The sequence below is a fragment of the Corvus moneduloides genome, chromosome 2 (genome assembly GCF_009650955.1).
Source record: "Corvus moneduloides isolate bCorMon1 chromosome 2, bCorMon1.pri, whole genome shotgun sequence".
In the NCBI taxonomy this organism is placed as follows: domain Eukaryota; kingdom Metazoa; phylum Chordata; class Aves; order Passeriformes; family Corvidae; genus Corvus; species Corvus moneduloides.
In genome coordinates, this window is record NC_045477.1 from 110,502,317 (window position 1) to 110,530,000 (window position 27,684).

At 36.9% G+C, this 27,684-nt stretch overlaps 1 protein-coding gene across 5 annotated transcripts in view; it reads left to right on the forward strand.

Annotated features, from left to right (window-relative positions):
* POLA1 (DNA polymerase alpha 1, catalytic subunit) overlaps positions 1–27,684 on the forward strand; it is a 188,091-nt gene that overhangs the window by 59,770 nt on the left and 100,637 nt on the right. For all 5 annotated transcript variants that reach the window (XM_032100856.1, XM_032100857.1, XM_032100859.1 and 2 more), the window contains 8 exons: positions 7,017–7,049; positions 8,607–8,699; positions 12,949–13,154; positions 14,438–14,570; positions 15,595–15,726; positions 17,729–17,903; positions 25,099–25,280; positions 27,008–27,139. In XM_032100856.1, coding sequence (XP_031956747.1) covers positions 7,017–7,049; positions 8,607–8,699; positions 12,949–13,154; positions 14,438–14,570; positions 15,595–15,726; positions 17,729–17,903; positions 25,099–25,280; positions 27,008–27,139 — 1,086 coding nt within the window. The remainder of the gene's footprint in view (positions 1–7,016; positions 7,050–8,606; positions 8,700–12,948; positions 13,155–14,437; positions 14,571–15,594; positions 15,727–17,728; positions 17,904–25,098; positions 25,281–27,007; positions 27,140–27,684) is intronic.

The following is a 27,684-nucleotide window of genomic DNA, read 5'->3' on the forward strand; positions in this document are numbered from 1 at the left end:
AAGCACACAAATCATGGTTATTACTTAAAAGATACTGATCAGGAGAACCTTAGAAAAGTTTTAGGTCCTGTTTTCTGCTTTTTATTTAAAAAAAAAGAAACAAAAAGGGGGAGGAAGATGTGATTCTCAGGAAGTTTGTCGTCATCTCGGATAGTGCACTGAGTTTATCTACTGCTTAAAAAACATTTAGTCTTTGGAGTATTAGTTTTATTTCTTTTTCATATTTACAGACATACTTGATGTTTTTGAAAAACTGTCTTCTCTACTGATTCTGAGAATTACTCTCTGATTTCTCCAGGGCTTCTAGTTATATGGCTATGAGAGTAACTTTTCTTGGAGATGGGACAGTACTTCTATTTCTGTCACTTTGAGATTGAAAGACATGCTTATATATTTGAAAGATAACTTTTAACACTGTAGTTTTAAACCTGATGTGGAAGATAGTATGGTTATTTTTCCCTACTCTGGTATAGATTTTGCTGTTATTCAGAGGAAAATTTCTGTGCTCTGGTTTAAACCTTGACTGGGTTCTAACTTGTTTGACTAAACAGGAAACCTTAGTTTATTAGTAATTAATTTCAGTTGTTTACTGTTCTTGTCATTTTATTTTTTCTGGTGAAAAAAATAAATGATTATGTTTTGCTGATGTGTTAAACCTCTTCAGTTTGGGAAACAAAGCAAAGTAAAGCTTTCCTGTCTAAGTGTTTGTTCATTCCACTGAAACAAATGCTGTTGTTTTCTCTATGGAGAATATACTTGTCTATATGCATTTAAATATTTAATAACTGAATACATATTTTGGAAATAGTGAACAATGCTTGTCATATTCTTTCTTAATTAGAAGTGGTTTTGTTTGTGGTTTCTCTTTTGATACAGTTGCAGTTGTCTTATTAGGCAAAGCTACCTTTGCATCTTATATAGTTAAGTACATAGTTAACTTATAGTTAACTTAGAGTTAAGTATAAAATATTAATCAAGCAAAGATTTATTTAGTGCTTTGGAATCAAAAAAGATCATAAAAGTTAATGAGCCAAAATTTGTTTGAGTACCACATTCTTCAAGGAGTTTTAGGTGCTGTGGATCTTGTTTCTTCATGAAGTGAAACCAGGGATCCCTGCTTCTTTATTTGTTTTAGGTGTTCAGTTTTGAACGAGTTAGAAATAAAGTAACTCCATGGGTGGGCTGTGAGCCCTGGTGCTTCTCTAGGAACTGTCCCTGTATTTGGTTTCTCTGGAGCGTTGGGAGATGCCCGGGCCGTACGGACATTTTTCACAGCTACTTTTCACACGGACATTGTATTCCTACTGCTTCTGGGAACACACAACACTTCTGGGAAGTGGGGTCAGGGCCGGGTCAGTTACCTTCTGTGCACTCAAGTGTTCAACTTCATTGTTGAGCACTCCGTTTCTGTGTTTCCAAGACGGTAAAACTATCTCCAACACAGAAGTTTTTGTGTATGGGGGGGGTTTTGTTTAGTTTGTGTTGGTTTTTTTCTTTTTTGTTTTGTTTTTTTATGGATTGGTTGGTTGGGTTTTTGTGTTTGGCTTTTTTTTTTTACTTTTGTTCAGTGCTTTTAAGAGTATGTTTCATTGTTCTTTCTTTTATCCTAATACCAAAATAACTGTTTCCAAAGTAGACAAAATTTGCTTTAGTATAGCATGGTTTGTAATATATTTTGTAGAAAAACTAATAATTTCACAACTTAAAACAGTTCTGGTTCTCCCATTCTCTTCAGTGAAGCTCACCGCAAATACTTGAAATAGAAGTACTGTAGAATTTTAAGGATGTAATTGTTTCTGGAACTAAGGAAACATTGTCTTCAAATTTTAATTTGAATTGCATCATCATCATCTGTGTTTTACTGTCATCTTTGCATTCCATGTCAAAATATAACAAAGATACACATAACTTTTTTGTGTTCAGCACATTTCTGTTGCTGCCTTTTTTGTGTTACTGTTGTTTGTGAGGCAAAAGATTCTACCTTTTGTTGTCATGCAAACACATGTCCCTGGATCTTTGTGTACACTGCTTCAGCCCTTGGAACCATTCTCCCTTTGGTTTTGGTGCTCCATCCAATACTGATGTTATATACAGAAGCTATGAAAGTTGTATTACTGTCTGTCAGCTTTCTGGGTGGAGTATGAACATGTAATTTCAGCATTTCTGAAGAAAAACAAAACCAAAACAACACAGAAGGGAAAACTTTGGCAGTTTGGGGTGTATTTCTGATGCTGTTAATATTTCATAAGAACGTACATTTTGGAGAAATGTAACTTTGAATATATTGTCTAAGTACAGCAAATACTCAGTAAAAGCTCTTTGAAACAAACTTATTAACTACTTGAATCTGATCACTCAAACTTTTCTAAATCAAGTCCATTGGCTTATGAAAAGACTAAATTGTGATTCTTCATTATTTGTGGCAAACAAGGCCTCTATCTTTCTTTCACTTATGCTTAGGGCATATGTGCCTTTTTGTCCAGCAATAGAAACCTTTTCTGAAAATCTTCCTTACTAAAATCATTTTACAGCATCATGTGACTGTAGCTTAGCAGTGCTAAAGTCTACTTAAGACAATATCCTAACAAAGCTAATGAATAGGTTGCAAAAATGCAGAGGTTCAGAAATACTTAGTGAGTGGTGTTACTGGAACACAGTTTTTCCAGCCCATTTATTCCTCTGTGCCATGGAAAAGACTAGTTAATATGAATTACTAAAGCAGGTGACACAATTATTTTCTTACTATATAATTGCAGAAGTAAATAAATGAGATGGAAAAATATATCAGGTCTACTCCAGATATTTACAGATAGTTTTGCCTCAAGGCTGCTTGTTTTTCTCCTTGTGCAGAGTGAATGGACAAGGGGTGTTTGGTTTGGTTTGAGTTTTTTGTTGTTGTTTTGTTTGTTTGTTCAGGTTTTTTTGGTTTTTTTTCGTTTTCTTTTTGGTGGGTTTCTTTTTTTTTTATTTGTTTGGTTTGGTTTTTTGTGTATGCTTCTCTGGTATAATGTTTTTGTAGTGACTGTGCTCATTCTTTTCAGTCTGCTCTCAAGTCTTGCTTTCTGTTCCTTCATGTCTGTTACCCCAGGATTCTGCAGAAAATGTGTGTTTTCAGGAGAAGTCTTCGCATCAGCATATTAGTTTTCTATCCTGTTTCATTGGTTTCTAACGCTTGTATTTTAGCTTGTTTCCACAGAAGCATCCTCACATCAGAAGGTACTCTTCAGAGGTTTTTAAATAAGGAATCTTTAAAAATATTTGATGTAATAAATAACAGTAAGGCTGTTCTTTTTATATTTATTTAATTTTAATCATTCCCTGTCTTAAATCACAATCTCAATTAATTAATTTGTGAGTTGGGGTAGGATTAGAATAGGGAATTTTGCAGTTTGATGAGTGCTCATCTGCAATTACAGTCTTTTCAGTTTATATTGACTTGCAGTTCATGGGTGAGAGAATGTGTGTTGCTAGTCTTGCTTTTACAAGAAAAAAAGTTTTATTTAAAGAGTTTCACAGATGTTCACTGTGCTGAGAAGTTCACACGTTTTTAAAAGTGTATGTTTGTTGGGGGGAGGGCGCATGGCTGTACAGACGGGTTGCCAGGCAATTAATTCTTCCTACTTGGATTGCCTGCAATAGGAGACAATCCAGCTCTCATAAGCAGTGCAGTATTATTTGCAAAAGGAAACTACCCTATACCATTTTTCCTATTCTCCTCCTTCTTTCTTCTGTCTTCCCACCCTTCTTCCTCTGCTGTGCATTTCTGAGAAACTGCTCAGGATTGATATGATAGCAGAGCTGTCATTCTCTTTAACAAAAAAAAAAAAAAGTCACTTTTATTCTAGGTATTTTAATAGAGTCCCATTAAGGATGTATTGCTGACTGAAATATTGGCATGAAGGGCTCTCACTGAGCTGAGCCCAGGAATTAAGAAGTCAGGAAATGGGCTGCTGCATTGCTAAAGAACCTTGTGTGACACAGTATCTCCTGATTGGGGCGATCATTACTGCTATTATGACTCGACTTGCGTAGGAATTTTAAATTTCATCTGAATGTCAGTAATAACCCTCTTAGCAAATTATCCTGAATAAAATCACGAAGGCATTTTATATAATAGGTGTTGAATTACTGGATAGATTTGCTAATTAAATACTCTTTGTTCTGTTGCAGTTGACATTACAGGGTAAGATCTTGAACAATTATTCTCAACAGCTGTACTTTGTTAAGGGAAAAATTAACTACAAAGTTTATTTTTTTCCTACACTTGAAATTGGCAGATTTTTGAAATGTGCTTGAAAAAATTCCATCATCCAGTTGGTAATGAGAGGATAAATATGCAGGTGTTGCTGTGAAATCAGGTAACTACTGACTGCCTTATTAATGAATTTAGCAATACTTTATAACCTTCTGTTTTGTAGCTGTTGGCACTTACAAGTGATCTCCTGTCAGAATGGGTGGCACTAGCATATGCCAGTCACTTGATGAAGCCAACTTGTCTGTGACCCTCTTGTTGTGATTACCTACACCCACTGCTGTCCTCAGGGACAATTGACAAATGGTTTTTGCACAGCCAGATAATTTTTTTAGTAGGGGGAATTCCTTTTTTTTAAAAAAAAGTTATCTTTCTCATTATTAATAGAATTATTTCAGAGAGTGAAGTAGAAAATGCCAGAGATTATCAAGGGAAAAATGATAGACCTTCCTTTCTTTTCAGTGTAAACTCTTCTTTTTGGTCCAATTTTCCAATTTTGTTTCAGGGACTCCTGCTTGTGTTTAGAGTACTAAGGGAGAGGTAAAACCTTTCTCTCTAGGAGTTAGCGTATAAGTGAGAGGAAGGGTTGTGGGGTGGCGAATATGGTGGAATTTTGACTACTTTATATGAAATTTGATATCATGTACCAGTGATGTGTCTTTAGAATAATTTCAAAGCTCCATTAAAAGGTGGTGGGGTTGAATGTCTGAATCACTCACTAGGAGATGAATAGGAGTGGAATACCTTTTTTTAAAGCTTCCAATTAAAATGGAATTGTGTGCGTCTGATTCCAGGTAGGTACAGCCTAGCAGGAATCTGCAGTGAAGGCTCACCATTTTTCTGTTTTATAAAGAAGACTAAGGACAGCTGAGCTTTCTGCAGTTTTGGACTTCAGCATCACATTGTCTGAGTGCCTAGTTGGAAGCATCAGTGGATGGTCTTTAAATCAACTGGATGTTTTGAACTTGACCCAGAGTGTGTAAATCCATAGATATCCATATGTGCTTGGGGAATAACCATAATAAGAACATTTGTTGTGAGTCAGCTGTGTCAAAGTTACATCATAATCTGGAACTGAACCTGTCCTTAAGGGGAATACAGCTTTCAGTGCATAACTGAAAACAAACTGAAAAAGCATCAGACTTTCACTGTGGTTATATAAAGGTTCTGAAATACTGAAGAAACGTGCCATTAGTGTTAAAGGAATGACAGTTGTCATCCTGTTTGTTGTGTAGAAGTGGAGATTCACCTGTTTCAGAATTCCTTGCTGCGATAGCCATAGTCAGCATCACGATAGTCAAGACTCTTGGCTTCTGCATAGACTCCTTGGCTTTATGAAAATAATGAGATTTTCATGAACATGATCTTATTTCCACTGAGCACAGACAGCTCTTGCTTGTTAGTCCCTTTTCTTTCCTCATCCCTGCTGATTTCTACTGCTCAGCTCCTTGTCACAGGCTTCTTGACTATGAGTCTTAATTCTACCTTTTGGCCAATGTGGCCAAAGAGTATTGCAATTTAACGTGAAAATAGTAAAACTGAGACGAGGTTGCTAAATATGATACAAGCTGTTGAAATAGTGTATTGCCTGTCTGTCTTTAGAGTTCCAGATTGTTTGGGTTCCTGACAAGACTCTGATCTATCATTGCTGTAACATGTGGTTCAGATTAATCCTCAAGAAAATTTAAAGTATAAATATATATGACTAGTAGGATTAGCTCAAGAAAAACTGAGGTTTATGCTGAGTGGCATTGGAAAGGACTGAAACCAGGGAAGTGGAATCTGGAGCTATGTGCCAGAGCACCAGGATGTTGATAAGAAGGAAATGGGGAATACAGTGGAACTGTGGCCAAGTGGCTGAAGGAGTGGACCAGATGTTGGTTCTCATGCAGCTGTGCGGAATTCACCAACCTCTTCCTGCTGCTGGAACTACACATCTTTTTTGTTAAGCTCATTTGATTGTCCCTTTTCTGTGCTACAGCTGTACCTGTGGCTTCAGATGATGTGCTCTCCCCACCTTCCACTGTGCTGAGCACTATTAGAGAAGGAAGCAGGAGCCTAGTCACATGAGGTCTCTACAGCTGTTTCTCAGGTTCAGAGAGGTGCTATTCAGAGCATTTGTGGAGCTTGGGATGCACTCCTGGCTGAGGAACAAGCATGGTTACACACAGATTTGCCCATTGATTCAACATCTGTATCCTGTCTCTATCCCAGCTCCTTGTCCCAGTTCTGGTTTCTGTAAGGAGTTTGCTTTTTGATGATGTATTTTGAGATCACAAGGGTAATCAACCTTTTGACGAAGTCTTGTTCAGTGAGCTCCATCCAGGCTGGACTGAAAAAGACAGGATGCTTTTGGGAAAAAAATTCAATGACATCAAGAGATAAGATGATGGATATGAAGGCGACAACTGACCTAAATTACTGAAAGAGACTTAATTCTGGCATTTGCTGATTAGGTTGTGTTTAAGCCATCTGATTCAGTGTTCTTTTTTTCCTAAGGTAGAATGTGTGCATGCACATGCAATTTTGAGATTTGTTTTAATCTTGTTTTAGGGGAGTTAATAATAGCATTAATACAAGGTCAAACGAGAATTTACTCATGTAATAGGAGTATTGAGGTGACTGTGTGTTGCCAGGAGAGAGGTGGTTTGCTTTGTTTTGAAAGGTGAGAGCATTTGGAGTTAGCAACCTAATGGATATGTTTGCATGTGTTAGCCTGTAATTATATCATACGCTAATCTTTGATTATTTTTTTTAATTTCAGATTTTGATGCATACCAAGGAGATGGTGCAGAAGGTAATGCTGAGCATTTTCATTAAACAACAACAGTTAAAGAGCACACCTGGTGAAATTTTTTTATTCTAGGAGAACTGTAACCCAAACAGACCTGAAATCACTTCTTAGGATGCCTGGTTTACAAATGTAATCCTTCCTGATGGATTATAGCTTTTTTCTTTTCCTACCACAGATATGATCTGGACCCTGCTTGAAGCCTATGTGGGACTGTTTCAAGCAAATTAGCAACAGTGCTAATTAGAGTTTACTCACAGACCTGTTACACCATGTGTTCTAGCAGCTAGTTATGGTTTATTTTTTGGCATCCTTTAAGCTCTGTCACGGGGGGGTTTTTTGACTCTGTGGAGTTTAACATGGACATTGCCATGTTGCAGTTTTTACAGCTGCATTGATTTTCCACCACTGTAAATGTCAGGTTTTCTTTTTTTTTTTTTTTCTAATTAATATCATGCAACTAGATGCATCCGCCAGTTTTTTTTGTGTTGTGACATTTACTGGTGTTGGCAGTTTTTCTTTTCACCTTTTTTCTTGCTATGCCTTTCATATGCGCCTCAGGCTTTTTTATGTTCCTCAGTTTGTCTAAAAGTTGCTCCATTATCCCAGAGTATTATGGAAGTATGGCTGGTGTTTGAATACAGTCTTCTCCAAGTAAGGCATTCAAATTGTTACAAGAATGAGAATCAGAAGTGATATGAGGGGCAGAGTGTCAAAGAGAAAAGGTTCAGTAAATGTTTGTGTTCATATCTGGGTGTAATTGTTCAGTAGTTCAACCTGGGAATATAAAACTTGAGGGTCATAGTAGCTGGATCCTTATCCAAAAGGAGCATTCCTTGAAAGGTCTGCTGCCTGGGGAGGATGAGCACAGGTGGTTGGATTAGCAGAAGTTAAAAGATGGGAGTGAGAAGGTGGAAATATGAAGCCATCTGCACAATCTGGAAAAGTTTAAGAAGAGCAGCCTGATCTGGACAGTGCTGTGGTATTCTCAGTTGCTGTCATCCACTAGCCAATGCTTTCACTGGATTTGTTTGAAATAGAGAATCTAAGTTCTTTTTTTCTTTTTTTTCCCCAGTACTATTGTGCTGGCTGCAAATGGGATGTGATATCTGACTGTGGCATTACCTTTCAAACACTTTGGCTAAATGCCTTGCCTGAATTTGTCAGCAGTCTTTGAGTGGAAGTGATCTTCTTGTGTCTTAGCAGTCCAAAGTTATTTCTGATCAGAGTTCCTGCTGTTTCTCAAGATCAGACTTGTTCACTGACTTCTTTTTCTAGTATTCATTTAGTAAGATTTTACCTAATTATATTATGTACATAACTGGACAGTGCTCTTTTAAACATATCAGTGGCTTAAGTTTCTTTATTCTCTTTAAATTCAAATGTTCTAATGAAATGTACAGACCTATCAGTAAAAATCTATTTTACGTTTTCTTGCTAGTATGCTTTTTAGTGTTTAAGGGACAGTATATTTATGATATTTTTGAACCTTGAAAGTTATGTGGGACTTGTCGAAGATGGAGTGGTTCTCTTTTGTTTTTCAAAGCAATTCTTTTCATTTAGATGAACCTAGAAGTGATTTATGGAGACACAGATTCCATTATGATAAACACTAATAGCACCAATTTGGATGAGGTCTTCAAGCTGGGGAATAAGGTGAGGAACTTTTTCTTTTTAAAGCTTTCCTACATAGGTGTTTTTACTCTGAGTAGAGAAGATGGTATTAAGAGAGGATTCCGTGGCATAAGCAGAGAATATTCCGTGAGAAAAAACTTCACAATGTATGGAATCTATGAAGTAGTAAAATCTCAGAGTGCTCTTTTTCAGGTGTGGCTATTCTGTGCATTTTTAAAAGTGATTTCATTGCATAACAAGTTTTATTTACTAATCCTAAAATAGCAGGAGATTATCAATATTTGGTGAACCAAAATGTAAGGTACAATTTCTCCTCCACATTAATTTCAATTACAACATGAACAGTTCTGACTTTTTTTTTCACGAGGGATGTCTCTCAGTTTAGTTTTGTTTAGTTATGTAATTTGTAACTTAAACAAAGATGTTACCAGATTTCCAGTGGCAAGTTCAAATACTAATTTCCATGGTATACCAGATACAGAAGAGATTTGATTGATTAGGAGCTGGCAATAGATGATGTGGAAGTTTCGTGGCTCTCTGAAATTGTGGAAGAGAAGTGAGAAATGTGTAAGAACTTTCTAAAGAAAAGATGTAAATGAAGCTGTTTTTGAGAGAGGAAAGAAACTGTGATGAAAATGAGAGCCATGGAAAGTCTAAAATACCAAAGAAAGCGTAGATGTTTTATTCAGTATAGTATTAAACAAAAGTAATTTAATTTTAAGGCAGGGAGTGATTCTGGGGTTTTTTAGAATACTTCTACCTTCATGCTAGTGGGTACATTTAGAAGTAGATGGGCTCAGGAGCAGAAAATGGGATAGTATCTTGATGTCATAACTGAGTAGCAGGAGGGCTGCTGCCATGGTAGAAAGCAGTCTTTCTTGTTTGTTTGCCACATGCAAGATTATATAGAATTTCAAGTGTATATACAGTAGTGTATAAGAAAGCTTAATCTTACTCCAGTCGAGTGTATGTGGTTCCATTCTGGTTTGGTTTTTGTCCCTGTGCTCCCATTTGGTGGCTAAACATTACAGAGGATAGTTAAATAATAATAACTTTTATGAAATCTGACAGGATAAGCATAATAAGTTAAATACTTCTGAATTAGAGTCAGGTTTTCTGAGAGAATTGGTAAGTGTTTGAACTTGTCAGCTGCTGAGTAAAATCTTAAGCTTTTTTAATCCATTGTAGTTCTGTGTTATGTATCAGTTGAGGGTTTTTTTTAATTAAAAAAAAGGACGGAAAGATATGTTTTGATTAAAATCAAGTACAAAATACAAAAACTGTAAAAGTGAGTAAACTTATACCTGTAAACCAGCACAATCAAACCTAGCATCAAAATTGCAGGAGTTGTGGCTTTCAATAGTCTTTCTGTGGCAGAAAAAAGTGATTAATATTTGTCTCATTTCACATATTTCTTGTTTGTTTGTTTGTTTATTCCCCAAGAAGGTGAGAGTTGCTTTTTTTGTAAACACTTTGATCATTTACATTTTCCTTGTTTTGAGTAATTCCTATTTAAAAAAAAAATCAGGATAAAGAATTGTCTGTTTTGATGAGGAACACTTAAGAAATGTCTCTGCTCCACTGCATAATAATTTCGTTCCCAAAGTCTCATGTTCAGAGGTGAGGATTATTTCTATTGCTCTCACTGTACTATTGTTTTAATGTAGACTGTATGGAAGGCACACAGGTTTAATGCAAACAATTACAGTGAGAGCAGTTAGTGAGTGTACCCTGTTCTGATGTAATGTGTGAATTTATGGGTTGTCTTCAGCAGTGAAGCATTCTTCCCAGAGATTAATTTTGGTTTTTATTGGAGGAAATTCTCTCACATCCTTTCTGAATTCCCCCATCTAACATGTGTGTTCTCTCCCACCCTTAACCTTCCATTATTTATATCCATGCCCTTTTTTGTCATTAGTCAGCAGAATTTATTTCTCATTTTCTGTGCATCCTTGTGAATCAGATTTGCCAGTACATTCTGTACTGAACTGTTGCTGGTTTTTGAGCACTTGTTTAGTATGATATAAAAAAGAAAAATTGAAAATACTTTAAAAATTGCAGAAAAACATTCAGAGGAATTGTTTGACTGTTTTAAGAAAGAAAGTATGAACCTCTTAGCAAAATGGTTTTGCCTCATGATGTCCTTCAAAACTTAGAGATATACAGGAGGTATCAAAGTAATGGTAATTCCTACAATAGAAAAAACACAGATCCAAGTGAGAAAAATTAAGTACGCACATATATGTATACACAGAAATGGAAAATGTGTGAGGAGGGTTTTGGTTAAAATGGTAATTTGGGTTCAAAGGTGGATAGAAAAGCGGTGAGATTTTATGCTAAATGTACTGTTCTTGGTGAGGGCATCTGTTAGATGGCAAAAGAACTTGAATCCATATCAAACTTCAGTGAGACACGAGAAAAGGATAGTTCATAGTTGGTGGTAAGAGTGAATATGGAAATACTGAAAATCAACTGGGAAACTAAGTTGTAGGGGAAAGAAAGTAAAGAGTAGAACATGAAGACAGAACAGGACACCTGGCATATACTGAAAATCAACTGGGAAACTAAGTTGTAGGGGAAAGAAAGTAAAGAGTAGAACATGAAGACAGAACAGGACACCTGGCATATACTGAAAATCAACTGGGAAACTAAGTTGTAGGGGAAAGAAAGTAAAGAGTAGAACATGAAGACAGAACAGGACACCTGGCATATGCAGATACTGTCAAAGAATGTACATGTCTTGGTTTGAAAGACAGGTGTCTGCTAAGGAAGGCTGGAGCCTTCCTTGGCATGGAAAATGTAACCCCCTTTCCCTCTGAATTATTATAGTTTTGAAATTAAGGGGCGAATTATATGAGAAATAGGAATAGCAGTTCTTTACTACTATATGTAACAAGGCAATAGTACAGCAACACTGGCTTAACCTGACAGAGTCAGGATACGACCTGACACCCTGCCGGGCAGGGTGGTGGTAGCAGTCCCATTAAGTGGTGGCTGCATCCTCTTTGAAGTGGTTCTGGTGAAGTGGTGATCCTGTAGAAGGGTCTGACCCTCCTCTGCACATCCAGTGGTGGTTATGTATCTCTTGTCCTCTGGGAACCCAGTAGGTAAGGGCTGGCTGTGGTGTTCCAAACCTCAGATTATACCCAGGCAGGAATGCTTGGTTCCTCCCCCTGGGCGGGGCATCTCACAACGGGATGATGTAATTTTATGAGTCATGCAGTGAGGCTGGATGGCCCCTTAACAGCAGATACATCCCAGAGGGAGTTATCAGGGATGTGTCATGAAAGAGGTAAAGAACACTGCCCCACCTGGTTTTAACAGATGGTGATAAAATATATACTTTTGGTTACATCTTACATTGTAACCTAAGACAGTAAAGTAAAAACATATGAAGAGAGAAAAAAGAAAGAAGCAAGTGGGAAACTTTTAGCCAAGCCAGTAGGTGGGTGAGTATGTACTGGAACCAAAGTTTGTTGTTTAAGGTTCATGCTTTTTGAGCTGTTGCGCTTCTGTCCCTTTACAATGGAGGTAAGAGATACTTGGTACACACTATATTAAGACAACATATCAAGTGCTATTTGAAGCTCTTGTATATGGATAAAACATAGCCTGTGTGTAGAAAAACAGCACCTTTTCCTCTCAAGGAAATCAGGCTATGGAAAAGGTAGGTATATTGTGGGGAATGGTAAAAGAAACGCTTGCTTATGCATGTTTTTTGTGAACGTGCACGCACAGAGCTCTGGTCTGCAGTCATAGTTCTTCTCCCCTCCCTGGTTTAGGGTGAGAGTGGGAAGAAAGAAAGATGCCTTTGCAGGATAGCTTTTCTTTAAGGCTTTTTGTATTTTCTAAGTGACCATCTCTTATCTTTCCCTAGTAAGTTAGTCCCTGCTGTGGAATCCCTTGTTTGCTTAATTTATGTGAGAGGTTAGATGGAGTAGCTGTCCTGGTAAAATGAGCTGGAGTCAGTTATCTCCAAGGTCCTCCAATCCCATGTTTCTTTACTTTGCATAATTTTGTTAAGGAGTTAGATATACCAACGTGTAGATACTGAAAAAGCCGATGGGTGAACTTTAATTTTAGTAGTAGCTCATAGTTACTAGTGTGTAATTAATTAATGATATCTGATCAGTCTTTAAAATGTGTATGCAAATACACAGTGTATAGTGTAACTTGTTTTAAAACTTAAGAACAATGCATTTAGAGATGGAAGTTAAATTTGTCCATAGTTAAATTGTTGCATTTGTTTTTAATGTTGGTGCATTTGCAGATCAAAAGTGAAGTGAACAAGCTGTACAAATTGTTGGAAATCGATATTGATGGAATTTTTAAGTCCTTGCTGTTGTTAAAGAAGAAGAAATATGCTGCTCTGACTGTGGAACCAACAGGAGATGGGAAATACGTAACTAAACAAGAACTGAAAGGATTGGATATAGTCCGGAGAGACTGGTGTGATCTTGCAAAACAGACTGGAAAGTAAGTTTCTGTGTGGCATTGTCTACTTTGCTCTGTTTTAAACAGTACATGATTCATAAATGTTTGATACCGTGTGGTTGTTTTCTGAAGAGCACAGATTGGTAACTAACATCAGTGTTAGGACTTAGTTGATTTTTTGTAGGAGATGGTAAATGTTACCTTCTGGCATTGGTAACAGGATATACCTGGGCAAGTCCAAATGTCTCCTAATTTCACTATCTGGTTTTGCATCTGCTGTGGAAGCTGTGCTTTTGAGTTGTCACAGTGTTGTAAATGCCATTTAATAAACCAGAGCTGAAATCTTGTGAAGATGGTAGATGCTGTCAGCATTTGGAGTCATAAGTTCTTGGTCAGATTTTTTTTTTCCCAAGATGAGTCAGGTAGCTGGTGATCAGCACTTTCAGCACCCTCTAAAAAAATCTGGAAGTGCACTGGATGCAGCCTGAGGATGTGATCCCTTTCCCCAAGACTGCTTCTCTTTCCTTTTGCAATGATACTATGCCATCCTCCTTTGATACTATGATGGATACTGGATTGACTGTTTATTAATTGTCATTGCACAGGGCATTTTAATGCTTTAATTCAGTAGAAGTAATACATTTAGCACCATAGAAAGAAAATTAGAGAGAGTGGAGAGGTGGTCATCTGGGTGCTGACTCATATTGTGTACTGCCTCTTGAAAACTTAAACAGCTCATGGTCCAAATGTATCCAAAAATGAATACTTGTCGCATCTGTGAAAATACACCACACACTTGCTTACTGTTCTTAAGACTTGCATTTTCTAAGAAAAGATGCATCATAATAGAAGCAAATTTTTCCAAGTTAGGAATGTATTAGTAATTAAAGCTATACAAATGTTGGAGAGTGTTCTTTAGTGACTAACTCTTCTGCAGCTGGCACATCTTCCAACCACATTTTGCAGCAATAGGCAAGACTTCGCTTACTTGGTATGTTCTCTTCTCCCCCATCTTAAGATACCTGCTATGGAATAATAAATGGAAAAATGATATGGCAGCAGAAAATAGAAAGTTGCACTCAACCATTCCAAATCACTATTTATCATTAGAACTATTAGCAATAATTGGCTTTTAGTAAAATAAGCAAATAAATAAAACCCAACATAAAATATACTGGCAATTTTCTATAAATTTTTCATCAGACTTCATCCTCAGGCTCTTTAATGTCTAGAGAAAACCTGGGGCAAGAGCAGATTTGTGTCTATTGTGATGGTTTTGCTTCGCATGTGTCAAGCTTTTCTTATTTTTTGTACTGTTTTTGCAGCTATGTAATTGGTCAGATTCTTTCTGATCAGCCCCGAGATATAATAGTGGAAAATATTCAAAGGCGACTTATAGAAATTGGAGAAAATGTGGTCAGTGGTCAGATCCCAGCTAATCAGTTTGAAATAAACAAGGTAAATGATCTTGCAGCTCTTTTCTGTCTCAGAAAAACTTTACTGTTCCGAGTATATTGACTGCTGACAAAAATATTGTTATGTAGGGGGGTGTTTCACCAATGAATTGGGTATTACATGCCCCTCTTATGCTTCTAATAGAAGAGATTCATCAAATGTCCATCCAAAGTCTCTTTCTTTCACCATCTGGACATCTGTCTGCTCTGTAAGACTGTGTTAATCAGTTAAGAAATGTGTTCAGGTTGTCATATGAATGTAGAGAAACCACTGAATTTTATGGTTGACTTAAAAAAAGAATGTTCTGATGCAGATACTCTAAGAGCACTTAGTGTCCCAGTAAAAGATAAATATAGCAAAATGTTCACTTTAAATTCCTAAAGTTCCTCTGTTTTAATACTTCAGAAAAAAATGTATTTAACCATTAAGTCAAGTGTAGAAGTTGTTTCTAAGAATTGGGATGACAGTAAATATTTAAATGTAGCATTTTATTTTATTTAAAGGAAAAACTCATTGTGGAATCTCAGTAGTATGAGATACATGGAAATACTTAAATTCAGTTGTATCCTCTTGCTTAAGAGCTTGTTAAGTACACTTAGCTACATGATATACAGATTTACTGTATGACCTTAGCAGGACCAGGAGTAACAGGGTAATCTCTGGCTCTGTTTTTGTATTTTGCGTAATATTGTCATCTTCAGTTTAGTTTAATTTTCAAACAATTGCATTATGATCATAACTGTTTTGAACTCTAATGCATTTTTCAGATGGTAATTGTCAAAACATTCTTTTGTTTTATTAATAATACTTTAAAAGTTCGGAGGAATGGTACCTAGGGCTTAACATATGGCAAATACATTTGTTACAGTTTTTTCATCTTACTTTGTGTTTCAGATGTACTTGTGAATAGTAGAAGGATAAAGATAGCTACTATGTAATCTTGTCTTTTAAAGTTCTGAGCTGTCCATCACTGAAGTAACAGATTTTTCTCACAGGTATGTTTCTGTTTTCCCCTTTGATATTTTAGGCATTGACCAAAGATCCCCAGGATTATCCTGACAAAAAAACCTTGCCACATGTGCATGTTGCCATGTGGATAAACTCTCATGGAGGCCGAAAGGTGAAGGCAGGAGACACAGTGTCATATATCATTTGTCAGGTAAAAATGTCTTTCTTTATAGCTAAATACTAGGTATTGTTTTGAGATGTGGCAAAGAAAACCAGCTCAGCTCCTGGGAAAATATGTTCTGGCATTTCTTTTTGGTGAGGTAGTCTTAAATTTTAAAATAGTTGGTTTTCTGTACTAAATTTAGTCTCATAGAGCCATTGTGATCAGCTCAGCAACTATTTCCATATAGTGGCTGGTAAAATTTCACTGAATTCCTGCATGTTTGGAGCTAGAACTTACTTCAAAGAAAATACCTAGTCTTCTTTTTAAGCAGAAGAAAATTCTGGTGGTAAGAACCTGTCATTGGTGGACAGCTGATTGTTGTTGTTGGTTAAATAGTGTCATTGTTATTTCCAGTTTCAACCTGTGTCGTTGGATCTGGCATTACCTCTTATGTATAGACTGGGAAATTTGAGCCCCTTTCTGGTTTCAGGTGTTTATCCTATAAATGCTTATCATTATTTCACAAATATATACTCCACTTTGGTTCTGCTAATTAAAAAAAAAAGTGTAGGTTGAGTTAGATGGACCAAGGGACCTCTTAGGCCAAGCTGATGAACTTGACAATGTGACTATTTCAGCTCCTTCATTATTTTAAAACTGAAAGATACTGTATTTGACTTAATTGAGAGTTCTTAGCCTGGCATCCCGAAGCTGCCAAGACTTTTGAGAGCTGGGCCACGGGTGCGGCTGAGCAGTGGCACAATACAAGAGAAGAATATACTTGTTGAAAGAAGGGAGCTGAAGGAGTTGCATTGTAATTATTTTTGCAAAGCAGCTGGATGAGCTGAATAGTCCTAAATTAATTTTGTTCTGAATACTAAGTTGTCTGAAAGGAGTAGGAGGGACCAATGGCTTCCAGTCTGTCTTTTTTAGTGATGGGTTTTCAGTCCATGGTTGCTGACCCTATTGAAACCAGTAGCTTGTCTTAAATGAAAAAATGAAGGTGTCGTGTATTAATGCATTAGTTTTATTTTGCTGGGGAAAAAAAAAACAAAACAAAAAAAGAGACTGTACTTAGAAAAAACAAAACCCCAGAACTGTTGTGGTACTTCCCCCCACCATGCCCCATCCCTCTAAGTGTTTATGTCTATTACGGAATCTTGCTAAAATACTGCTTTAAGTTTTGCTCTAAGATTTTTGGCACACATTAAAAATGAAATTTCCTAGTGCAGTTGAGGACTGGGAATATGATTCTACAGATTTAAATGAGTTACATTTTCCAAAAGAGTACTCGCATCTTAGATTTGATACTTAATTCCTCCATGTATATTGTTTTCAATTTAGTTATTGTCTTCCCAAATTAAATTATTTTCTCCTTACCTTCCTCTCTCAAGTTGGAGAAGAATGTAATGTATATTTTAACCTCTAAATGGTGTTTCTCTCTTGGCTTGGGACGTCACCATACATTTCTTTTGATATTTCTTAATATTTGAGAATTTCCTCTTTCAAATCAACACTGCTGCCTCTGTTGTTTATTCATATGCCAATGAGCGATGGTCCATTCTCTGACCATTCGTCCTATTTGTTTCTTTATAGAATTAAAGAATATAAATTTCCTAGCAAAACAGATATAGTTTTGATATCCATGACTTAGAATTTGCTTGTTGTGCAAAATGATAATGCTGGTTTAGTACAAAGTGAATCCAAAATGCATGCCCTCTGTGTATTTTTAACTGGGCTGATAGTTACAATGTGTTTTCATTGTGCATTTCAGAATTGACAGATGGGACTGTTTACTCTGTCTACTTGTACTGATTTGCACGTGTAGGCTGCAATAATACAAGCTGGTTTTGCATTCTTGAACTTGCTAGTTGATGCCAGCATCAGCAATGCAGTTTTTTTACTACTGCTGGATTTGTATTGGATGCATAATAAATCAACCAAAAAGAGTGTGTAACAATTTTGCATTAAAATAATGCATAATATTTGAAACATCATCCTTTGTATAGACTTTTTTCACACTTTGTTTTGTATGTGTATCCTGTCTTAGGATGGATCAGATCTCAGTGCCAACCAGAGAGCATATGCTCCGGAACAGTTAAAAAAGCAAGAAAATCTTAAAATTGATACTCAGTACTACCTGTCACAGCAAATACATCCAGTAGTTGCTAGAATATGTGAGCCCATAGAGGGAATTGATTCTGTTCTTATTGCAACGTGGTTAGGTAAGTATTCTAAATTCAATTTATTTAAAGAATTGCCAGATCCAAATGAGAGGTATTAATGTATGTTTCTCAGCAGAAATGCTTCCCCAAATCAGTCTTTTTACATTGAGCAATAGCTTGTGTTACACAGCCTGTAGAAAGCAGTGTGGACTCTTAAGTATATTTATGACTCCTGCAGAATAGTGTTTTTTCAGAAGGTGATCACTAACATAAATTTAATCTTACAATCCTTGTTCAGGGTTGCAAAAACCTGCTTTTCAGAAATGACAGTACTATTGCATGTCTTTGAGATTTGCTTAAGTTACTAAAGGGGGTCTGGGGTGTGTATGCAGAATTAACATTTTTCCAAAGAGAAATGCTGGCATCTCTGGCATCTTCCCAGGAAAAAAACAGTCATAATTATAATGAAAGAATACAAGTTTTTACGAGGATGTAAGTTAAGACTTGATTGCTAGAACTGACCTAGTGGATAATAGAAACATGAAATCTTAATAACAGTTTTAACTGCTTCATATGAAGGAGTTAAGTCATCCCAAAACCAAGAAGTGCTGTCAAAAAAGAAACCAAACTAATGTTAGTGATAAACAGAGTCAACAGTTTTAATTCAAATGAGCAACGGGGAATTGCTCTTGTTAGAGTAGTTTTTCCTTTTAAAAGGATGTCTAATAATTAGAATTAGCGATTTTTCTGCCCTACTGTGATTGCCTCTTTCTTTTCTATTCCCTAGGCTTCTTACCTAAAAAAACTGAAAGGTTGAAAACTTGTTAACAGTTCTATTGGGTCTCTTCTTGAAAATGCTATGCTCTGTGTGTGTATTCCTTTTAGTGTTGTTTCCTCCCCAGAAGTGATTAACCCACAGACTTGACTGATCTATTTGATAAACAGAAATTTTGTGATTTGTATCCCACACGTAGTTTGTTATTTTTAAAACTGTTACTCAAGGACATGAGAAAGTTGTTAATTTTGCTGGCTACAAAGTTCTTGACAAGACTGCCTTTTCTCTAGGAGAACTTCTTGGGGAGTTGCGCTGTGTCAGTTTAATAGTCTGTTTATGCTATGCCCGTGCCTACAGGAAGTTCAGACCTGCAGAAATTATTTTATTCAGAATATTGGAATGCTCAAGGGAAGAGCTGGTCGTCAGCATTTTGTGTTTAGGTAAAGGCCAAGATCCAGGATTTGGCCACTTAAAGTCACCTGGTAGCAGGTTGCCTCAGGACTCTTTACCTGTGTATCTGCATCTTGGTAGCTCCCTTAGGAACAGCTGATCAGCTTCCAGATTGTACTTAAAACGTGTGCAAGAAAGGTCCTGCCTTCTTGTTTCTCAGGAAGGGTGATGATAGCCATGAAGGATCTTAATCTCCCAAGGCAATCCTTGTAACATGCAGTGTTTTTCATTTCTATTTCTGAGTTGTTGAGAAGGGGTTGAAGACAGAAATTCTGCTTTTTCTGAGTCAGCAAAGGTGTTTCTTGGAGGCATTTGATGTTGCCATGTGTCCTCAGCAGCTCTCATGCTTTGAGGAGGTGTCAGCTCTGCTCCACACATGCAGGCTGACCATACAAATCATCCTGTTTATTATGTGGCAGGGCCTTGGTATCCAACTTTCCCTTGATGTCAGAGTCGACTGTGTGGTATGCCTGGCTGAAAAGGTCAAGCATACTTGGTTAGGTTGAAGGGGTTTAAAATAGGCAGCAAACTTGTACTTCATTTAGGTGAAAGACAGGAAGGATTTCTGAAGCTAGTTTATTTGGCAAAGATTGTTAGTCTTGTAGAGTTAAGCTCAAATTCAGAGCTCTTATTCACAACAGGTTAGATTTTCAGAAGAGACTGGCTCCCTTCAGACACCTAAATTAGCTACCCAGATCTTAAGAGCTCTGTGCTGCTTGATAGCACCTACTGTTTGCAAAAGCCTGTGCTGCTTTTTGCACTGTAGTACGTTCCAGATGAAAATTTCTTCTATGGTCTATAATAGCATCATGCAGCTGAGCGTTTTTTAATAGTCCACAATTGTCAGTCTGAAAACCTGTATGTATCTATTACAATCTTAGATTTGATGTGTGTTCAGTTTGACCTTGCTGTACAGTCAAAATTTTATCACCTTCTCTAGCTTTGTTTTCTTTGGAAAGCTTAAATTGAGCTTGAGGGTAAAGGCAGGTCTTTTTCAAGACTTCTGATCTGCTTAGGTTTTCATATATAGCACTTGATCAGAGTTGTACATAAGTTATTGCAAGCTGAAGTTATCTTACAGAGTTTTTTAATGGTACTGGAGGCATGGTCAAGTGGTTTTCTTTCGAGAAATCAGAAATCCTTTGCAAGATACAAAGGAGTACAAAATACTTGAGTCCAGCTTGCTAAAACAAGCAAGTATGGAAGCTGTTTACTGTTCTGGGATGCTAAGTTGGGCTTTTTACTTAGTATTTTCATTGTGATATACATCCAAATGCCCATTTTTTTCCCATCTTGTTGCAAAAAGGTGCATTTTCTGGTTCTGGACGATATATAAGTAGCATATATGTGGACCAAAACTTTCTTGCATTTTCACTGTTTGTGTCTTCCTCCACTGATCAGATTTATTGTGTTGCATAGAATATGTGTCTGTGTAGGGAGAGTGGTTGTAGGAAAAAGATCTTGGCTGTATGTTTAACAGAATCTATAATCAGGCTTGTTTATAAGGTGAATGTTTTATGTCACCCTGCTAGTCTGAGTAGATAAAATTGAGCTCTGCTTGGGGAGCTTGGCTCACATCAAAGTGATGAAAAGTTCTTTGTTCTGTCTGTGCTCAGAGCAAGTAATTTTAAACTATTTTAGACACAGAAGAATGGGAGCAAATAATGCAACTTAAAAATTGCAGAGAACCCCTTAAATATCATATTTATTCACTACGGAATCAAGTTGAAAACTGCCTTTTGTTTTGGGGCTTAGTAGGAGGTCTGCCTAGCCTTTGAGTGATGGAAGTTTATCGTTCTTAAAAAGGAGAACCTCATGGGCATACTCTTGCACTCACTCTCTTTGTCGTGAAGTTTCTGAGGAAAAGCAGTGACAAGGTGAGGATTGTCTCGGTTTGTAAAACTGAATAAAGTGTGCAGTCTGATCAGTTATATCATTTAATAAATCTGATCTTCCTAAATCTTGGAGACCTTACTTCATCCTTAAGATACCTAGCTTTTAAACTGGAAGAACTGTATGGCAGAGCAATTATCTTACTGTATTTCAAATAAGGGGTTTTTATTAATACGTAAGTACTGCTTCTTGTCTCAAAGAAAAGTCACATCTTATTTGTGTGTTGTCAGAAATATGCAGACATTATGAAAGCAGAGTCATTTAACCGTGGGATTTTTGTAGCTGTTACTGTGTAATATTATTTGCTTCATGATAGAAGTTGATGACTGCTGTCCTAGACAGTGTCATGATGTTCTGAAAGAGGTATGTGCTGCTGCCTTACAGAGGAATGTGCACATCGGTGCTCTGCAGGTTGCTTGGCATTTGGGCATTTCTTAGGAAGTCTGCCTGATTTTAGGGAGTCACTACTGGGTCCTGATGAGGCTTGTCATTAAGAGTACTTACCAGTACTGCTCCTTGCTTTGATGCAGTGTCTATGTGTTAGCTGCTTCTTGTAAGGAAACACATCAGCACCGAATATATTGTCTTTTTATATTGTCCTTTATTATTATTAGATAATCGTTTAATAGGTGTTTTTAATACAGTGTTCAGCAGCTGGTCAGTCTCCAGACAGAAACCAGGATAGATGCTCTCCTTGTGGCACACAGAACTTACCTCAGGTTCTGACTTTTTTGTTGTTTTCCTCACATTAGAGAGTGAAGTGAAAGGGCAGTGATGAAAACTAAGACTGAAGTCATGACGAAATTTCATGACGATACGATGACGAGCCCTAGAGCGTGTGAACTTTGCTGTTTGTGGTCTGGCTGGGTGTTTTTGAGATGCTCCAGACCTGCTCAGAAACTGAGAATTGCTAAAGCGCGTTGGGCGCTCTGAATGAATAAAAGAAACAGCAAAAATATGAATGAATAAAAGAAACAGCGCTAAGATGAATGCATAAAAGCGGCAGTACCGATGTGAATGAACAACCGAGCAGCCCGGCCGGGCGGGCGGCCCCGGCCCCGCGGGCCCCGCTGCAGTGCGCGGCGCCGGCCGCGGGGTGGCAGCACCGGCTGCCGATTCCCGGCCCGTGCGCCGGGTCCCTGGGGAAAGGTGCGGGCGGAACCGCCGCGGCCCCGCGCACCTGCGGCTGGAATGCGGCATCCCGGGAGCTGCCCCGGGCCCCGCACGGCTGCCCGGCGCTCCCGCGGCGCCCCGGTGCCCGCCGCAGGGCGGGGGAAGGACGCGCACCAGTGATCCGCAGAAATGCTGCTTTTAAAATACTGCATTTGGTAAAAATCTCTGACCGTTTTTTCAGGTTCTTGAGTGAGCTGCTTTGCTTGCCAGTTAGTAAATGTTTTAATTATTAAATAATTCAGGAACAAGTCCCAGAACTTAGTTGTATCGATTACTTTGGTCACACTGCTTTCATCAGCACATTTGTAATGTTGCGGTGCTTTGTCCTGCGTCCAGCCTCGTAGTTTTGGTGAGGTGGGAAAGCTTACCTGCAGTGCAGGTAATTTAATGATAGCCCTGAAGACTTCTTGCTGCCAGAGTAAGTCAAAGTCCCTTTGATTTTTATTTTTTCTTGATGTAATAGGGGAAAAAAAAAAAAAAAAAAGAGTTCAAAGTTCACAGATTAGTCTCATCCTAGTCATTTAAAAATTACCAAAACCAGATATTATTTTTTTTCAACTGCCCAATCAGATAGCCCCTGTTTTGTGTACCAAGTAAAATAGTGTGGCCAGTGTGACCTGGTCTGAGAAGATACCAGTTAGTGTGCTGAAATGGATTAATTGAGCCAACTAACTATTCCTGTAAGGAGATAATATATAAAATAGGTCCCAATTCCACAAGATAATTAAGGTAGGCATGTTCTTTAAAAGCCTGATTTGTACTCCCTTTTATTTCACTGTGGCAGTTTGCACACCAAAAGTTAGGTGTATGCTTAATTCAGCACAATATTTTTTGTGTTGTTTTTCCAGCCAAAACAGCTAAGTTCAGAGATAGGTGTGATTTAAATTCACACAATGATTTTTTATTTTTCTGTTAAACTAGTATGAAATGACCAATATTTACTGTCACTGTTTTTGACTCAGTGTTGGAACACTGTGGTTGTCTGAAGACCAGCATTTGTCTCCTTTTATCTTTTTTAGTGAGCTACCTTGCTCCATATTTGCCTTTTGGGAAACAACCAAAGATAAGTTTCTAGCCGAACTGTAGTGGTATCTGTATCAGAAAGTTGCAATGATGTTTTTGCATTCCACTTCTGAACTCAAAGTAAACTGAGAAATTTTGTTTTCACCATTACTACCTTAGATTCAACCTACTGCTTGCTTTATTTTTTTACAAAATCTGAATACTGAACTTTCTAAACCTTTTATCTACTACCTGCGTGCTGCAGAACATACTCTCTGTTTTCTAAAACAGCAAATATATTACCAGCCCTTTTATTAAAAAAAAAAAAAAAAAAAAACCAAAAAAACCCCCCAAAACAAACCAGAAACAAACCCTTACAGCCTTTTTTGGGGGATACCATATGTATTAAGCTGTAAAATATGCTATTAGCAGTGTATTTTGCTTTGTATGCTCTTTCTTTTAATGAATAGTGGAGAACTATATTTAAAGTTTAGGAACCTCCTGGAGGTGAAGTGTTACCTTTATGCGTTGTCATTTTTTTCTTTTGACAAAATTGGGAAGATTGAATAAATTTTAGTGGAACCCATATTCTATCAAGAACTAAATAAACTTATTTGGCAATGGAATTTTTCCTTGTCCTTGAATTTGTTTTAAGACTGCAACATAAAAATTCAGAATAGTGGTATTAAAGTGAGACATATCAATTCTTTTATGTAAGGACAATCTATATTTGCCTGTATAACACAACTGTTTTGTAAGTGCAATAGTATTTGTATCATTTACCTGAATATTGTTCCCAAGCATTGTCTTTAAGTGTAACGGTAGTTATAATAAGGTGAAGCTTCACTTTCTATTTGTGGTCTTTGTTACATTTCTTATAGGAATTACTACATTTTTGGAACTGAAATTTATACAGGATATAGATTAATACATGGTAATGTGGTACTTGGCCTAATGTCTGTTAAAAATATTTTTTGAAGTGCTTCTCTGATCTTTTTGTTTTACTGGTAAAGTGAGCCACACTTTTCTGAAGGTTTTCTCCTACATGCTCATTCGATTAAGTTTTTTTCCCCAACATGTGTTTTTTCTAAAGTTAACAAAAAAACCCTGTAAATGAGATGCATGGACTTTTAAAATGTTGCACATGACAAAGGATGACAAAACTTGAGGATTTTTATTAAGTTTACTTTGGCAGTCTTATTCCCAGAACAGTGAACTTCGTGCTTGCTTGCTTATTTACTTATTTGTAGTTGAATCAGTATTTCTGGGATCTCTTTTGTGTATTTATTTGTTTAAAATCTTGAGTTCTGGCAATCAAAAATAAAGCACTTTGTCTCCAGCGCTGTGGTTTTAAATGCTGCTGCTGAATTTTAACCACTGCATTAGATTGAAACCTCCATGCTGTTAACCACTGAGCCAAAATGAAATCGACCACTGCATTGAAATCAGAGTTGGCAGTTGTGTACGGACTTGAAGGAGTTGGTAATAGCAGTGCACCCGCGTTTCTTTAATGGGGTTTTTATTCTCTGTTTTTGGTTTTAATGGTGCCATTTTGATTTAAAGACTGTTTCTTAAGAACGATGCACATTTTTATTGAAATATTTTCTATGTAACTTAAGAAGAAAATAACAATAAAGCTATCCGTTAGGAGTGGTTTCCTCAGAAACAAAATGTTCTCTTGCATACTCCCATGATAATGCAGTGTGCTTGTTTTATTTATAAAGCAATCTTGCGTAAGAAGATAAGATGATTTCTTCATGTCTCATGAACCTTTATTCATGGTTAAAAATTGTAGAATGTTTTTATGTTTTATAGAGGAAGTTTTGCTAAGGAGAGATTTTCAGCTTCTGAATTTACATTTTGTAACTTTCTTTTGAATCTGCTTCACCAAGCATATGAAAAATAAGCCTGCTTGCATGGTTGACTTCTTAGTCTTTTGAAATTTTTGTTTCTTATTAATAGGACTGGATCCCTCCCAATTCAGAGTCCATCACCGTTACCATAAAGATGAGGAGAATGATGCCTTGGTTGGTGGCCCAGCTCAGCTCACTGATGAGGAGAAATATAAGGATTGTGAAAGATTCAAGTTTTGCTGCCTCAAATGCGGAACAGAAAATATTTATGACAATGTCTTTGATGGTTCGGTTAGTTGGATTTTTGTTTGTTTCATTTCTGTTCATTGGTGAGGGAGAAAAATGCTTGTAGGGAGAACAGCTTTTCAGATAGGATTCATATGATGTTGGAGAAGATACCATATTGTTTCAGTCCTGCTATTTATAGCTTTGGAGCAGATAATTGCTGATAGGATGGTGCTGAAATATTTTTCCCATTTTTACATTTCAGCTGCGTCGTCTCACAGAACTGTGAGATTATCTGGCTTCATTAATCTGTTTGCCCACAGTCGTGAGTGATTGTTGCTGTAACTTTTTAAAGGAATCCTTATCTTAACACCTTAGTAACTTGTAGTTCTCTATTTAATAAATTTTTTGTATAGCAATGACATAGTTTCTTATCCTAAATCATATTAATTGGAACAAAGTGCTTTTTAAACTTGTGTTTATCTTGCTACATCCCACCTCCCTACTTGACAGTAAGGTTTTTCTATGTTATCTTCCCTTCTGTCTCTGTGAATTGAATAAAAAGTCATAGGGATACATTCTTGTTGAGAAGTTCTGCCAAAAAATGTATCTCTGACCTTGGATCACAACTTGAAATAGGGCCAAGTATTTAACTCTACAGCATGTTATGTATGTATTAGTCATCGGGAAATTAGCGAGCTTCAGAGTAGTGAAAACCTTGAAACTGAAAGCAAATAAATCTTTTATCTAAATTAAAAGTAATTATTTTAAGTTAATTTGGACAAACAGCAGATGTTTTGCATTTTTTGAATCAAAATAAAGCAGTCTTTGGAAGCAAGTAAGAGGAAAAGACACACAAATCGAGTGATACTTTGTGAATCCTTGACTTTTGTTCCTTGCAGCTGTAAATAAGACAGTTAATTGCATGTAGACTTGACAAGTTGCAGATGGGCTAACTGGAGAGGAGTGGATGTCAAACTCCTTAAAAAAATATATATCCCTACCACCAAACAACAGAAGAAATCCTGAAACCAAGCCAAAAATCTCCTCTATTTCACCTGGAATTAATTAGTGTTGTGAGTGGGGGGTTAGCCAAGATGGCTCACAGCAGCTAAGTCTTACCTTGAAAGAAAGGTTTTCTGAAAGCTGTATGACTGTCCAGCCTACCAGACTGTTGCTGTATTAAGGAGAATTCCACTAACTTAATTTCAGCTGTTCACACAACACTTCCAGGTTCTGAAATTTTAATGTCAGGTGTTCAGAAGGTTATGAAAATAAGGGAATGAGATAGTGCAAAACCGTAAGAGCTATTCTTTGAACTAGGAGAAAATAAAAGATGATCATTTGATTCTTCTTTAATGAGGTTTGTCTCTACAGCCCTGTTGGTAATTTCATAATTAGTATCTATAAGGTTGGTTTCAAAGTTCTGATCAGAGGACTGAGGCAGAACTTTGTCTCTGATAAAACAATAAACCTCTTTTTATTTGGTAGACATAGGGGAGCATGATTTGTCCACAGATTATTTTTCTTTTACTCAACATCTCTTTTTGAATTACTAACTTTGTGGTGTGTTCTCTAAAAGAGCTTTCCTGAAGAAGAGAATGAAGGTATCTTGACCTACAGTTTTCCCATGTGGGTGTGGCCAACCATGATGGGAAGAAAGAAGGCCCAGATATTATGGGCCCTTTAAGACTGTTACTTTTAAAAACATATGTATTATGTCTAAACTCCTGTGGTAACTTCTGCTGCCATCATCTGTCCTAATGATGCTGTTTTTACACTTCGGTTTTCAGGGGCGATTTATTGAACCCAGCTTGCAAAGGTGCAGCAAGACAGAATGTGAAGAGCCTCCTTTCAGCTATGTGGTTCAAATGAACAACAAGTTACTACTGGATATTAGACGCTACCTCAGAAAATACTACAGTGTAAGTATGCAGAAAATACTCTGCCATATGAAATGAGTTTTTGAAGTAGTGCTGGGTTTTTAGTGACTGTCATGTTACCTTTTTTTTTTTTGTACAGACCAAGGTAGTAGCATGCAGCATCAAACCCCAACTTGATGAAAATAAAACAATCAGTGAATTAAAATATTAATTTAGAATGTTTGTTTTCTCAGTTCAGGCTCAAGATAGATATATTTACATTTTTGTAATTGTGTGTGTCAGCATTATTACAGATGTAGTAGCTCGTGTGTTTTCCAGATTCTTAGCCAGAGTGCATTATCTCAATGGTTTTAGGAAAATCTGTGGAGCTTATCAAATCAGTTTCTCATGTAATTGAAATATGATTCTCTTTCTTTAACTCAAATTGATGTATATTGTGTTACATTGTGAAAAGGAAACCCAAATGTATGTCTGTAAAAATTCTTTGAGGGACAATAGGAAGGGAAATACAATGAATCTTTCTTAATAGTGATTGGGAAGGGAAAAAAAGAGGAGACAGATGGATGGTTAATTAGTTTGATATAATT